Here is a 16273-nt window from a genome sequence, read left to right as displayed (position 1 = left end):
GTGATTGCTTTTGATAAGCAAAAACTATGTATTTTTTAAGTTTTAGTTGCATAGGTTGGAAATTCCACAAGATGCCCGGGGGAAATGGGGCTCCAGTGCTCCCTGGAAATTAGTGGGATCTGAAAGTGTAACCAATGTGCTCTGTTGAAAATCCCATCCATGGTTTCCACAGCCCATTTTGCCTAGAAATCCTGACTTTCCATGACCCCTGCTGAAGACAGCGGGTCAGCACCTCTGAAAAACAGGCCCTGTAACTACACCAGTGCTGCTGGATGCTAGTTGGTGGTTACACAGCTTGTACATCTTGTGACTGGAAGTTCAGAAACAACGACAAAAACAAAGGTATGATTAGAGCTATGCCTTCTAGTTCTCTGGGAAGTAGAACAGACCAGAATATTTCTGTATTTGCTTTTACAGATTACCAGAACTTTTTTCTGGTACTGATCTAAAATATCAGGACATCTGCTTCTCAAGAAGCTGAAGATCAGATCTCTCATTATTTAACCTTAGACTCTTCAGGGAAAAACATGAGGGAAAAAAAAAAAAGTGGAACATATAAATAAAAAGCCCACAGATAGCTGAAAATACAAAATAATAGAAAAAGATTTGATATATTGTCCATTTGGTTGAATTTATGTATGTATCTAACTTGGGATGGATTTTAATGTAGCTGGATTTATTTTTTTAATTAAGAATGTGAACTAATTTGATGGAAGTAGCAAAGATTTTACAAGGAAGAAAAGTGAGAGCATGCCTATGTGATATATTAACCACACCAGTGAGCCAAATCCTAGCAGAAAGCTGAATCCGTCAGGCTGAAGCTGTGTTAATCTATTGCTCTTGGTAGTTGAACACAGACAGGGCATAATTTTAACCTGTCCCATGATTTGGAAGATTTTAATATAGAACAATTTAAAAAAGCAATTGCTTACCACCCAAAGCCATTTTTACAGATCACCAAAGTAATCCACTTCTGTTACTATGTCCATACTTGGTGGTTTAAGTTGTGACAGGATGCAGGCTTGAGTTTGATGTGCTGTGGGGCTTGAGCCACTTATGTCCGTGTGTAAGAGAAGGGATTAAATTTAAGCCAGTCTTTTCCAATGCCCGATTTTCTCAGCCTGGCTCCCTGACAGTGCACTCGTACTGGATTTACAGAAGCAGTGTTGGTGGCTGCGGCATTTGGACCAGAATGAGATTGGTATCTACACTGATCTATCAAGCCTGCAGCAACATGTAGAGAAACGTATTGGCTTCAGTGGGATTGTGGAAGTATAAAGTGGCAGCAAGCAATTTAATTATCAGTCTACAAGAGGAGTAAAAGCAAGATTTACCCTAGAAGACTGTAATTGGCCGAGACAAAGTACCATTGTGATTGTTTATTGATTATACCTCTAAATTTGTAACCTTACCAGTGTGACAAGGCACCTCAGTGAAACAGTTAGCAATGAGGGTTGTTCCTGCTGGCCAAAGCCCCAAATTCATCCACCACTGCTGATCTGGTAATTGGAAAAGATGCAAGGATTCAGTGCCAGACAACTTGAGAACGTGAGCTCCTTGCCATGGTCCAACTGGCAGCACCTCATGGCTAAATGCATCCAAGTAGAAGTATTGCATTCAAGAGGAACAGGGCAAAATCCATATGGGAACTCTTCTTCAAATGCTATCCACCACCAACCGAATGCAACATGAAGCCCAGTCTAGCTTCAAAGCCTTCATGAACACCAGTCATTGAAAGCAAAACAAGTGCATTTTGGAAACTAATGTTGCTTTATTTGGCAAGGACTTCTAATTACACCTCATTTTAGATGGAAAGTTGGAGGTAAGGCAATATTTATATTGAACATTATTGTTCCTTCAGCAGAAGCTGAACCTATTTATTAGGTCAGCACTGATAAATCCTGGCCTGCCAAAATTTCTGCCCTGGCTTAAATACCAGATCCATCAAATCACCTCCCTAATTTGTATTTTTCAGAGTCTCAGTATGTGAGAGCATTTACAAGATCTTTTTTGAGATAAATGGAATTTATTGTGTGTGTGTGTCAATTCAGACATATAGTCCATAGGCTTGGTATTCAAAAGTCATAAAGACATGTGGCTCCTGGGGTTGAAGGATGGTTCTCTGGGAACACATAGCTACCTAACAGAACAAAACAATTTTTAGCAAAGCTTTGGTGAGGTAACAGGTTAGAATTTCAAAACTCCACAATTAAACAGAAGCAGGAGTTTCCTCCCCCCCACGTTATATTGTGATACAGAATGCCTGGCAGGAATTTATATGGTCGATTCATCTGGTCCATTTGTGGCTCAGTACATAATTTCAGGGTATAATTCTAAGAAAAGGGAAGGAATTTGTACATGACCAAATAATGGACTGAGCATGAACAACTTATATGTCACCTTATTAGTACCATATAAATAACAAATTACTACTAAATCAGTGTATAGTGCCAGTTTCAGATTCAGGGCTGTTCAAGAACAGCCTCTTGTATCTGAGAAGAAATATCTGAAGACTTGTGGAATACAATCAATTTCACATCGTGCTGAATACAAACCTACTTCTACTCTCTTGCCAAACAAATTGGATTAATGAGGTGCTCTAACATTTGGTCAGAAATTGAAGCACACAGCTATTCTGCAGCTGGACTGAATAACAAAAGGAAAACAATCTCAATCAACATTAAACCGCCCCCCCCCCCCCCAGTTAAATAAGGACAATCTAAGAAATCTATCTTGCTTTGTTTCTGTTACATTAGAGTTATTGCCCTAAATATATATATATGTAGCATAGCTTTTTGTCTAGCCAGCTCTTCATCAGGAAGATAACATTGTTACTAGCTATTTTGACTGCTTAATTCTTTTTTTTTCTTCCTTTTTTTTTTTAACTTCTGTTTTCATCCTATGGCTGGTTCGATAAATTGGGAAATCCAGATTAGGATGAAATTAGATTTAGCAAAAATACTTCTTGAATCTTATGGTTAACGAGACTGACTATCCAGTGAGATGCACCCACACGCCCTGATGAATAAAGCAGTTTTATAACCCACAGCCATGAGCGGGGACAACCTTTTTCTCTTCCTTGCGGTGTAGCCTATGCCATTTGGCAGACTACGCACTGGACAAATTTGACATGCCTCTCCACAGTGCGTAACATGTATGTCTGGGTAATGCAGCCTCAGAAAATTGTCCAACTTCAGTTTAGTAGAGTGAGGTCTAATAACTCTGGTGGGACTCTTACTTGACGCAGTTACTTTTCTTATTGTCAGGCATTTGGAGCTGTGAATGGTATGACAGAGGTGTCCGGAGTCTCAAAGGAGTGTAATCAGGGAAGGTGAAGACCATACAGGGGAATTGTTCGAAATGCATGACCGTGTTATCTCCTGGAACAGCTAACAGCTGTCTTCACTTCTGACTTGCTCTTAACACCATGCCAGCTTTTTTTTTTTTTTTTTTTTTTGCCTTTGCAAGTTTTTAATTTGTTCAGTGTTATTAACATGATTGATGTCATGGGATCCCTAATCCCTTCCTCACCAGAACAGTAAAATGTTCAGAGCCACAGCTAGTACTTTTCTATTTTATTGCTCTTGTTTTAGGACCAGAAATCTGTCCACATTTCTATGTGCACCTTCTTCACATGTAAGAGAATCAAATTGTTCCGCTTAATTCCATGACCAAAAAAAAATTTAAAAAAATTTAAAAGATATCTAGGAAGCAAAGTCCCTTGTAAATCAGCAGCATGTAAATTAATCTGTGATACTGGAAACAGAGATCACCGCTTGCTTTCACTGTAAAAATATATTATTATCCTTTTATTATAGAAGGCAACAAATTGTCTTCTTTCTTTTTATCAAATGTACAGAGCTGTCCTCTGTAAAGTTTGTTAAATTATATTAACAGTCACTGCACATTATCCTGTCATCTTGTTACTTGATTTATTTTCTTAGCCTAAATGTATTCATTTTAGTACACATTAGTACTTAATTTGCACAGAAACATTTTGAATATCTAACTAGAGACAAAGTTCAGGAAGAGTGATGATGTGTGAGTTTACAGTCAGCTGCTTTGAGAAGAAACAGAAAAAATAATGTGAAAAGACAGGCAATTATCTTATGAAAACAACTGTGATGCATCTGTCTCACAAAAACAGCTTCAAACAAGCTAGCTCAAAACATGGAATCACAGGACTACTTGTGAGGGACTTTACTTGGCTGGAAAAAAATACAATTAAATGTTATTTTAAGATTTACATGTAATTCCCCTACCCCTAAAGTAACAATATATAAATGTGTAGCAGTTTATCCTTTCAATGTCATCATGAGAAAAATACCTGAAAATATGATATTGCACGGATGTGGGGTTACACAGACTGTGATGATACAGATTCAGAATGAAACTGGAAGAATTATAATGCAAGTGGAGAAGAAGGAAAAGGAAGTATTGTAAAAGCCATTGTAACTATAACCAACAAAATAAAATCTGCAAAAGATCATTGAAAAACACCTATGTGAACATACAAATCCTTGGGAGACTGATAAATTTTTTTATTGGAAACACACAAAGATAACTGATCATTAAATAAAGTTCAGGACAACATCCTTAGCTGCACTACATGTGGTATAATTCAGAAAAGGGTAGCCCTGAGCCACCCTTCATTTCTCTGGTCACAGGGCTGCAACGGGACTATTTCAACGCTGCGGTCCAAGCGCTGAGCCCAGCTGCACCAGCTGCACACCCGCTCTGTAAGGACTGCTGCTCTGAGCAGTGGGGGGCCAGGAGGGCTGTGTCTTTCAGCCCTGGCTAAACACGTCTCTGCAGTGTAGGAAAGAGCATCACAGAGAGGATTTGGGGCAAGTAACAAGATCCCTTACTCCTGTGATAGAACAGCCTGGGTGTTGAAAGAAGTAGTATAATAGATTGCAGGATGGGTTATTTCTTTGTCAAGATAAGAGCCTCCGTTTGAGGAAGTATCTGTGAAAATCTTCCACTGAGATTCTTCAATTACCTAGAAAGAAGGAACTTTGTTATCAGGAAACCCCAGACTAACCTCTGGAGAGCCCCAAGGATTTATGAAGAATCAGTACTGCTTACACAGCTTCAGCGCCCTGCATTAGTCACAGACTGTCCTCCCAGAATTACATGGAGCTGGAATGGAGGAAGTGCTCTGCTCTATATGGACCTTTCTGTATACTAACCTCTTCAGAATCCTTTAATGTTTCCAAGCCTGTGTGCAGTATCCAGAATGTATGGGCAGCTGTGTAAGAAAGCCTAACTAATCATGCTTTCTGTGGAAGGGGAAGATGATGACTGAGGAGCACCCATTTCATGCTCAAATGTTGTGATATAGGCAATCTGGGCAAGAGAAAGGAAAAAGCAAAACACATAGCTCTGGATGAACCCCTCTGCTCATATTGCTGGTTAAAAAGCCACAGGGGAACACAAGACATAAGGAAGAAACAGAGGAGGAAAAAAAATCAACAAATAAAAAAGATTGTACCAGATAACAAGTTAGATGATCTCCAAGGAGAGACAGCACTTGGAGCCAGGCTCATATCAATTTGGGGACCATAAAGGAATTCACCACCCATTGTCTAGGAGATCATAGTTTCCCTTCATAAGAACACAGAGGTTGAGAACAACAGCCACTAAATGTCTGGTATATATTTTTTCTTAGGGAGTCAAGCAGGGCTCATTTTGCCCAGTGTATCTTTTAAGTTCATTCTTGCCAGCAACTTGTTTAACAAATCCAGAGAAGAAGAACAAGCATGTTCTTCTTCTTCAAACACTGCTGTATTTTATCTGTGGAGAACCCTTGGGAAATCACCTATATAGCTTGGCCAAATGGTTAACAGGAAAACACAATATAGTGAAAGTATTTGAATGATGTAACCTAGAAAAAAGGGAGAGGAACAAGTGGACATATTGTCTGAGATGGCTATATTACATATAAGTAAAGTTAAACAAAAGAAAAAATAAACTCTTAATACCAGAGGAAGTAATTGTAAAAAAATAACAAATGGTAAAAGCTACATTTCTCAAGTCATTTAAACTCCAATCACTTTATAAAGCCTTTAGATCGAGAAGCCAAAGCCTGGCAAGGAGACACATTATTTTGTCTTGTTGATCTTCTACTTTTTTCTGTGTCTGTCACCCAACCTTACAACAACCAACAGTCAACTACAGATGGGAAAGCAAAAGCCTGTGTCACCAGTAAGCCATCAATTACCTGTACCACAAAAGCATTTTGTACCATTTGTGTTAGGTGTGACATTCTTATTCTTCCTCTATGCATGTACTGATCATTCTTTCTTTCATGTCTTCATCTTGGCTCTTTCTAATTTTTCTCCTGGATCTTTCTTTAAATAGAAGCTGAATTAAAAGGGTCTATTGTTCAGCCTAAGAACTATAACTTTTGGTCTGAGAATAAGCATATATACCAAAATGCAAGGCATTGCCCACTTAGTACAGTCTGAAAACATGCATATTTTAAATGATTTTTTAATATAAAAAACCCCGCACAATCTTTCATGAGTGATGGTGTAACTTCCAGGAGTCAAAACTACCCTAATCTCACATTTCATGAGATTCTCCCTGGGCTATTTCACACCTCCTCACAGGGCTATCTAGACCTGGATTGCCTCTCTGTTCTTGCTCTCTTCACAGTGCTGAAACTGTTTCCATTTGTCACCTTTTGAGACTTAATATACATGGTTTCAATTTCATAGCTTCAAATTACTTTCACTTAGAAGCAGTATGGAAGGAATCCCATCATTAATTAAGACAAATGCCTTTCCTATTCTTTTTTTTCCAGATGGTGCCTGAACAATTGTCATAACCACTCAAATAACTGACCCATCTCCTAGACCACAGAATGCAACCCCAGAACAAGGTCCTCTCTCCTGTTTACTTCTTTCTTTTGCCTCTACTGCTATTATACCCTCCAATAGTGTTTCCATTCAGCAGAAAAAAAATGTGTCCGTAATTATATTCTTCTTTGGAAGTCCTGTGCTTCCTTACAGCCGATTTATAAGAAAACTGAATTTGCTGTGAAAAAGATCTGTCTTCAGATTTCATACATGGCCTATTTTTTTGATCTTGCAGCAGCTCTGCGGATTTTCTTTTCTCTGTCATATAAAGTAAGTTGTAATAAATCACCCCCATTGCAATTGCTGGTGTTAGCACGTTGAAGGGAACAACGCATGTACCACAGCGCTAACCACAGTGAGTACTGTGGTAGATAATGGCAGTGCTTGCAAAGATGAATCACCAGCAGGGAAAGCAGTTCAATAAAAAGAAACACAAAAAACCCCAAACTCCAAATATAGCCAAAAGACACTCACTCCACTAGAAAGAACATCCAGGGTAGAGACAGGAGTGTAACTGGAATGTATGTTTTGTAACATATTCTACTTTGAGTATGTTGCTCACTGTATGGATTGCCCTCACAAATCCTGTTATTGAATAATGGGATACTCAGGTTTTTCAATGAAAAATTATGGTTTTGTTCATTTTTCTCACTGCTTCAAATAACAGTTATACACCTTTCTGCGAAACAGCTTTTCACACATCGGAAGTTCTTATGAATCTTCGCAGAGTTCTGTACTTCATGTTTTCTTAACCCTTGCCCCACTAGACTAAATGAATGCCTGGGGAAGGATTATCTTTATTTGTGCTTTCCTACCATCAACTATTCTAGACCTCCAAACTCCATAGGGACCTTCATGTGAATGTTTTCATACAAATAATGTCCATCACCCCTCAATGACAGCAAAGGCAAGAAACACACCACCGTAACACGTAAGACAGAACAAAACAGAACACTGCTCCAAGACAGGAAATATTCCCTTAAACTGTTCCCACCCTACATGAAGAAAAAGAGGACGAGTGTTAGTCTTTTGTTCTAGCTAGGGAGAGGTTGAAATACTCAAGCTAGTTGCTACACCAAGTACTGCATAGGGAGATAGAGGGAGACTTTGCCAATAGACTGGCCGGCTCACTACATTTTAAAAGCTTTATGAATTGTCGAAAAGCTCTTTCCCTCAGAATGACTCCAGGTGAACAGCACACCGCTGGCAGCAGCATGCAACCCTCCTATTTTGGTATTCTACTTGAATACAAGATGGGCCTGGAAAAGAAAGGACAAGCACGATGGCTTTTGAGGAAGAACTCACCTTCTTTCCAACTTTTTAAGGGCCAAGGCTCAAAGAACTAGAGACCTCCTCCACAACCGTTCTCTCAATCAGCCAGCCAGCTGGAAAATATTACTGTTCTTCATAAGCAAAGGACTCTGTTACTATGGTGGTCCTTTTCCTACTTCCTTCATTTTCACATCTTCTATGAAGAATAAGTTATGAACTATATTAACTAGAGAAGGGGTTTTTTTCCCTAAGCCCCAGCATAACAATCCAACCAATATCTGTCAATCACCTTTTGTCTCAATAGCAGAGAGCAACTCCAAACCTTGCTTTTATTTGGGAAATAGTTGATAGAAAGAAATAGAAATCAAAATAAACACTATAACCTGATGTTTAAAGCTGTTATGTTTTCTCAAGAACAACAATGTAAGAATACCCAGAGTACCTTAAATTTCAAAAGGATGTTAGGGTATTCTGAGAGGGGAAAATACATTCACATTTTAGAACACTGTGTATGTCTGAGAGTTAAACAAATCAGAACTACCTACAATTGAACAATACAGTTTTCCCCTTGGTGGACTCTACCACTGTTTCCCTAAACATTAAGAGTCAAAGTGTGTTCACTATCAGCCAGGCACCTATCCTGTCACTGTACATTCACATTAAAACATCCTCTTTCCAGTGCACGTTACTCATAAATGTGCTCAATCAGACTGACTCTCTGGCCCTTTATGTTCTAGGGTGAATTAGGAAAGGGTCTGTTAAACGATGATACAGGCCATTCTTTTGTGATGGTCTGCAGTTTTCTCTCCCAATACATTTTCTTTTTATTTAGCACTTCCATTTTTATCCTGTGTTCTTCTTCAGCCATCTCACACTCTCTTTCTATTTGCTGTATTTTTGCCACATGAACTTCATTCATTTGGATTAACTGCAGTTGCAAAATTGACATTTGCTGATGATGTTCTTCCTCATGCATCTTTTTCAGAGCACTTTCCTGAGATGCTTTACTTCTGTAGTTCTTATCTGCTGCTATTCTGACATCAGAACATGAAGGCTCAGGTTGGGAGGTACCTTCACATACTGGGAAATGTACCAGCTCTTTCTCTTCATCACAAAGTTCTCTATTTGAGACAACAAATGACTCTGCAAAACATAAGAGGAAGAAGTATTACAGTATTCCCTTCTTCTCCCTCAAGAAACATGAACTTGCAGTAATTTAGTTATTGGTGTATGCATCTAAACCTTGTGCTTCTGTACCATAGTACAGGAGCCATTACATAATGCAGTTCTGTTACAGAATACTAAGGGCACCATGAGCTGAACTGAACCACTTTGGGCTCTGTTGATAAACCTCTATGGCTATGACAGCAGCTCAGAATACTGAAGTGAATGTAGACATTTATAAGTAGACATCTAAATTTAGGTGGCTGAGCCTGGAGCTGAACCTTAATGCAGTTGTTTAAGCCAAATCCATATATGATTTGCAATATTGTTACGAAAGATCTGAGTATCAGGTGAAGAGCTGTATCAACATGAATACCAAGAGGCTGAAGGAATACTACAAAGAATATTATTTATTCCTTCCTTATCATTATTGTGCATATTGTAAACACAGTGGTGTATATTTTAAGGAAAATTTACGTTATTCTAACTTTGGGAAGGTTCTATCAATTCTTCTAAAATAAAAGAAACTACTAACGGAATAAAAGTTACCACTGCAAATAAGGGTCTCTAAATACATTCCTTTACAAATCCTGATGACTACTTACGGTAAATATAATTATGAAAGAAACATTGTAAGAATGTTATCTAACAATGTAGTTACTGTTGTCTTTTGAGCAAGGATAGTCTTATATGTGTGATCTTGACATAGTGAAGTTTGCAAGTAACTGCTGTAGCCACCCTTCCTTCTGGTTTTGGATTATGCCTTCTCTGTACGCTTGCCAAACAAAGAAGAATGTAGTGCTGAACTTTTCCGGAAAGGCCATTCTCCAATGTGGACTGCAGTGTGAAATATGGCTCTACATACTCTTTTTAGTCCTTGAAAACAAAGGAGAAAAGACCTGCAGGGAACTCTTGCAGCAGACAATTGTGTATCAATTTGCTGCTGGTGGCTTTTTTTTTTTTCCATGCTCAGACAACCTTTTCCCAGCAAAAGGCTACTTTATAAAGGATCAAACTATCCTTGGGACTGTTCTCTGGAAAGCCAGCATGATGGCTACTGCAATGCTACAAAAATGCTGGAAAAAACTGAGTAAAATCTGAGTTTAACTCCTGGGGAGCTAGGGAAATACAGAGTCTTGGAATATCATAGCTCTGAAATTACTTTTCTATAACCAGCAGTCACAGCTAAGTGGGAGATTTAGACTGCTGAAAGAGAATCACTGGCAAAATCACATACAAAAAAATACGACTTGCAACATTACAGTAACATTTATACCTTGATTAGAAGCATCAGGCTGATATTCAGAATCTTCTTCTGGTGGGCTCTGCAAAAAGTACATTTGCTCAGGCATTATGCTGGCAATCTTCTCTTTCCCTATGATGTGAGTATTTATAAGTGGACTAATACTTCTTTTTACCTTCTCCCGCCTCTCATGTGCCATTATCTTTTTTGTCCGTGCCTTGATATTTTCCCAGCATTTCTTTAACTGTTTGAAGTCTCGCAGTGATACACTGGGCTGTGAATTATATTCATGAGCTAGTGCTTGCCAGGTACGTTGTTTCAGAGCAATCGTTCTTGCATCACTTTTTTTACATTCAAGTACGTATTTGTATTTTTCAACTAATGCAAGCAGCACACTCTTCTCCACTTCTGAGAAGTATTTAGCAGGCTTTATTATTTCGTTTTGCATTTTCTACTGTTTCTCCAAGAAGCCAAAAATCCTATGAAAACAATGTTGAAAGAAAAAACAAAACAAAACAAACACACAAATTAGAACTGGTTACAGTATCAGGAAACCATGTTTCAGCAAGTAACTCCTAAGCATAGATTCTGATTCTAACACACTTCATTTTCTAGAATAGTTTGTGAATCCTTCTGGAGTACATAATGAAACATTCAGGTAAGATACAGTATAATTATATTATAATTATAGTATAATTCTATATTGCAACTTTAGTAGCTACACAGTTACAGAAGTACACTATCTCTCCTCTTTGTTAAGATCTATCTTCATACAAAATACTCAGTATTCAATTTACTTAGTAACTTGTTTAATAACTTGTTTTCCTATTCATTGCACTTTGTTAACACCTGGAGAGTTTTCAAAGTCCTGAACTGTGGTACAGGTTCTGAAATCCAGCCCATAACAGCTTCAGGTTTAAGTGTAAAGCCACCTTTCTGCCCTTGCTGACTGTGTATAACTAATTCCGTCTCCATAATATTTGAAATTTGTATGAGAAATGGTAGTAAGAAGTTATCTTTTTAAAGACTTCTGTCAGTTTGGTTCTCCCTCATGCTCAGCCCTTCTTGACTGACATCCAATAGGCAGCAGGATCCTGACCAGTATTACAATACAGAGAAGATACAAGTGTTGCAAGACATGAATTAATTATGGGAACTAACTGTTCTGAAGGTACAGGTCCTTCATCCTTTACTGCTGACTCTGTGCATGTGGCACTCTTTCTTATGCTTGCACTGCCGGTCATCTTAGGAGCAAATGACCAGGCTAAAAAGAATTTTGACCTCACTCAATACAGCCACTGCTATATAATTACACCAAGTTAACAACTGCCTCTCTTCTCAAGCCTAGGACTTAGACAGGCAACAGAAAAAGGGTACTTTGATACCAGGGAATTCTTAGCCATAAAAAAAATAAAAATAAAGCAGTGCTTCTTTGAATTATTAACACATGACTGTGCTGCAAAATGTAGTTTTTTCTTTTGTCTTTGCATACTTCTTTCCCCATTCCTTTCCTCTACAACTGTGTTGCCCTGATTACTTTTATATTTTGGGCAAAACGTTCTGGATTATTAAGCAGAAAAAGGGGAAGTAATGCTGATTTAGCTTACATTTTTTCTGGTTTTAGTTGTAAAACTCAGAGGTGGAACATATATAATGAGATAATTGGTTCGTATTCCTAAGAGTCTAGGACTCTCCCAAAACAAATTTTCTAGTATTTTGCCCACTGTTTCCACTACTTCCCTTATAATGTTACTTGAAGATGCAACAGACATCACCATCAGACTTCCTCTTTTCAGAATTTTTTCTTTAACTCCACTGCACTAGCACTCTCTTCATACTATCTTCGTAATCTCTTTTCTCCAAACATCTCAATACTTACAGTTATTCTCATCTCTTTCAGTGAAAGTAACTACGTATATTTACAAAGAAAATTAGCAGATTAACTAATATTAAAATGAGAACCCAAGTCTGTGGTAAGAACAGGAGTTTTCTCAGGCAGCCCATAAAATAAGACAAAACCCAGCAAAATGAAGAGGAATCAAAGAATAGAGGAGGCAGTAGAACAAAGCCTAGAATAGCGGAACTGAAACAAAGTGAATAGAAATAAGGAATAGTCTGCCCTTAAGTCAAAGGCATGAAGTCAGTAGCTGTAGCTAAGTTGTATCCCTACTGAAAAAAAGAGGCAAACCCCACTCAGTTTGTACTTTCTGTCACTGCTCAACTGGGTAATCACCGGGCATTTATCGAGTGGACAGCCGGCACCTGTGTGGTTCCTAGCTAGTCACAGTTCTGCAGTCTTTTACCAAATGCTGGTGTCATGACATGGGAAAGCTGGAGCTTTTGCAGCAGACAGGAATTAGGGGACAAAGGGAAAGATCCATAGGAAACAGAGTTGTTTGTTTTGCAAGAAAGAAAAAAGGTGGAAGAGGGAAAAGAACTGGGTGATTAAGTCTAAGAAGACAGTTCCCTGATCCAGCATTTCCTCCATCAAACTATATAAAGTTATTTATTACTTTCTGTGAAAACTTAGTCACCCGACATGTTGGTGACAGGACTTCTTAAACACTTATAATCCCACAGAACAAACTAAGTGTACATAAACAAACTTGAAAGTATCACATACCAATTATTATAACGTCTAAGTCTAAGAGACAGAAGAGAACATCTGCTTCAGAAGTTCCTTAAATGAAAAATAAATTAAAAAAATAAGCAAAAGTCAGGAAATGGACATCCTAACAAAGATATACTGAAAACTGGCAACTTTGCTCCATGAAACAGCTCTCAAAACATGTAAAATAAGAGACCTATAATGAAACAGACTGTCTACTAATATATTTTACTAACATACTTACTGTACCATTCCAAACCATTGAGCTGCTTTGGACAGCTGCTGAAATTAAATTCTTGGGACTAAATATTGATGCTTCAACCTGCCTTAGCCTCAGTTTCACTGAAGAACAGGACAAAAAGCAGTCCCATCAGCAAGTCATAAGGTCCAATAGCTTATGACCCTGAAAAGCCAGGATGAGAAACTGTGTGATTCTGCCGTCTGCTGATGCGTATCAATCTTTTTTCTAGCTTTGAAAAGGTGTGAGAATCTCAGACCAAAAATTGTGAAACATTTGCGCACAGAAATCCCTTTAATTAGAGAAACAATGGATTTTCAAAAAGTTAAACGATGATACCGGGACTTCTGGATTTCAAGTGCTAAATATTTAGCCACACAGACTGGCAGAGATCAACTGATTCCAAATATGATTTCATATATATTAACAAGCTACGTACTAGAATAAAAGTTGATCTTTCATGGATCCAGCTACAGCAAACTCTTAAGAATCACTTATATACCACACTATCACTACTAATATTTTTACTGTGCTAGCATCTGAGATCCCCAGTCATAAGCCTAAATACTGTACATTTAAGAGCAGAAACGTAGGTCCTAATCTGAGAAGAATACAGTATATTAGTCTTCCCTTCCCCCGTAACATCCCTAAATATTCTTTCCTACACATATACACTGTACTTGTGTCCTTTCCATGAAAAAGCCAGGATTATGATCTAGGATGCATAAAAGAACTCAAGAACTGGTGAAAGCAGTTTAATGCACTTACTGCACACAAGAAAAGAGTTCTTGAAGATTCTTTTAAAGCTCACCTGCTTAGACTGCTGGCTTCAATATATTAAAGCCCATTTTCAATTAGATGAATGGAAAGCACTCTGAGATGTCAGAGAACCTAGAATACTGAGAAGCTGCAACAAACCACCACCATATATTTATAGTCACGTCTATTCTTTATGCGTATCAATCACCTTCTGGCAGCCCGCTAGGGCCTCTGCAGAATATGAGAAAGGACTCTCACAAGCTCAAACAATTTCCATTTTGAGGCTAAAAGATCCTTTCAGGACATATGCCTAGGATATAATTTATCCTAGTAGGAATCTGTGCTGAAATTGAAATAGTTCACTGCATATAGCTCATACAGTAAACAGGATTCATTTGGGAATGTGTGGGCATATGAAGACAGTTGCACAGTAAATTCTAAGAAACAAAGCATGGAAGGCTTCTCCCACTCTTACAGGTGCCCAGGCTCTAAGACATGTGCAGTAAGGAAGTAGTTTATGCTAAATATCTTCTCCTGGCATGGCTCAATTCACAACTTGCCTTAAAACAAATCAGTATCCTATGTATTTGTCTTCTCACACAAACCTTTATTCCTTTAAAATAATAAATATATATATCAACTCCTCATTTTTCCTTTGAAATGTTGCATGGCATTCTTCTTTTAAAGATTGTAAGGGATGTGCTATGATCTGCTGGAAAAATACCTTTGGGAAAAAAAAAAAAAAATCACACAAGTGAAGAAGTGTACATATGTATTACTTTGCATACACACACCTAAATGTACACCTGAAATCCAACCAGCTGTAAAGAAGCCCATTTAAAAAAACACAGACCACTTCATGTTGGCATGTGTGAGCATTTTCAGTCCCTGAAATAATTTTTTTAGGCATAAGAAAAAAGCAAAGAGAAAGTTACAGTGGAAGATTTAACCTAAACATTAAGGTTACACTAACCAAACCCAAAATAATTTGCTAGCAAACTGTGGTCACTTAATGGTGTGAAAGTGGAATTCATTTACTAATGCCAACAGGATTATTACCAGAATGTGTTAAAAGTATGAGAAAAAGAATATTTATTTATCCAACTTAAAATTGCAGATGAAGCTTTAAGCATAGTCAGTAATTAAAAGCACTGGAAAGAAATCATAATTCTGTCTTTTTCATCCAGTGGCGGGTAAAAGAAAGGTATGGAAATGCAATGACCCTAACTAGTCACAACAACAGGTTTGTATTTCATTTGAATGGCAGAACCAGCAGTAAACAGTGTCCTTCTTCCTCAAATGTTAGGTTTTCCTCACCGAGCTTCCCTCAGAGTGCTCCAGGCCTGACCCTGTCTACCTTGAGACTTGAAATCACTAGGTAATTAGGTGCGTATTACAAATATGAATGAGATCTATGTGGAAATTGTGTTACAATATAATCAGATAAAACAGACGAACAAACTCTTTGGGTGCTTTCCCCCCCCCCATTTCCCACCACCCCTTTTTAATACAAATTAATAGTGATCATGGATCATCCAGCAAATAACAAAATATTGGTTAAAAATCAACAGTACTTCGCCAAAAATTTCTCCTGCAGATTTTATATACAAATACACGCAAAGGTATTTTTAAAAATACAGGTAATATTACACATACACACACATAGAGGCATTTTAAGCGGGTCATCCCACTACCTATGGAGGACATCCAAAGCAGTTTGTGCAAAGAAAGGTAATGGACGCAGGTTATTTCGAACGATTGTCTGAAATTCATCAGAAATAGGCACAAACAGGAATCCTACCAGACTCTCCTGCACCCGAACTTCTCAGACATTAACTCGAGCTTGTTTTTATTTCCTCGCTAGCTCCTCTTCTGCTTGCCCGAGAACGGAGAGCGGGTCCCGGCTCGACAAAGACGGCCGCTCCACCCAGGGCGAGCATGCGGGCTGCGGCTGGCGCGGCTTCAGGGACATCTGCCGCGGCGGGAGGCACCGCAAACGGCCACGCTGTCACCCAGCGCCCGCGGAGCCCGCGCTCTGCGGCGGCGGCGGGGACAGCCCCACCCTGCAGCCCCCCGGCTTCTCCCCTCTCGTAACAAAGCGCCGCCGAGAGCCGCCGCCGCCGCCG

The 16273-nt window shown here is 38.6% G+C and overlaps 1 protein-coding gene across 17 annotated transcripts in view; it reads right to left on the bottom strand.

Moving 5' to 3' along the window:
* Window positions 1-5917: 5917 nt before the first annotated feature.
* The window catches only part of MSANTD3 (Myb/SANT DNA binding domain containing 3), an 11581-nt gene continuing 1225 nt past the window's right edge, over window positions 5918-16273 (bottom strand). For 2 of the 17 annotated variants that reach the window (XM_055703715.1, XM_055703713.1), the window contains exons 2-4: window positions 13166-13222; window positions 10576-11021; window positions 5918-9278 (exon numbers count right to left, since the gene is read on the bottom strand). In XM_055703715.1, the coding sequence (XP_055559690.1) occupies window positions 8869-9278; window positions 10576-10990 (825 nt within the window). In that variant the 5' untranslated portion in view covers window positions 10991-11021; window positions 13166-13222 and the 3' untranslated portion in view covers window positions 5918-8868. Of the gene's footprint in view, window positions 9279-10575; window positions 11022-13164; window positions 16120-16273 lie in introns of those variants that run through there. The other 15 variants (XM_055703717.1, XM_055703716.1, XR_008731201.1 and 12 more) reach the window with 13 other exon arrangements.

This window comes from Falco cherrug, chromosome 3 (genome assembly GCF_023634085.1).
Source record: "Falco cherrug isolate bFalChe1 chromosome 3, bFalChe1.pri, whole genome shotgun sequence".
Taxonomy (NCBI): Eukaryota; Metazoa; Chordata; class Aves; order Falconiformes; family Falconidae; genus Falco; species Falco cherrug.
The sequence above is the reverse complement of the archived record's forward strand: the minus strand, read 5'-3'. Positions and strand labels throughout refer to the sequence as shown.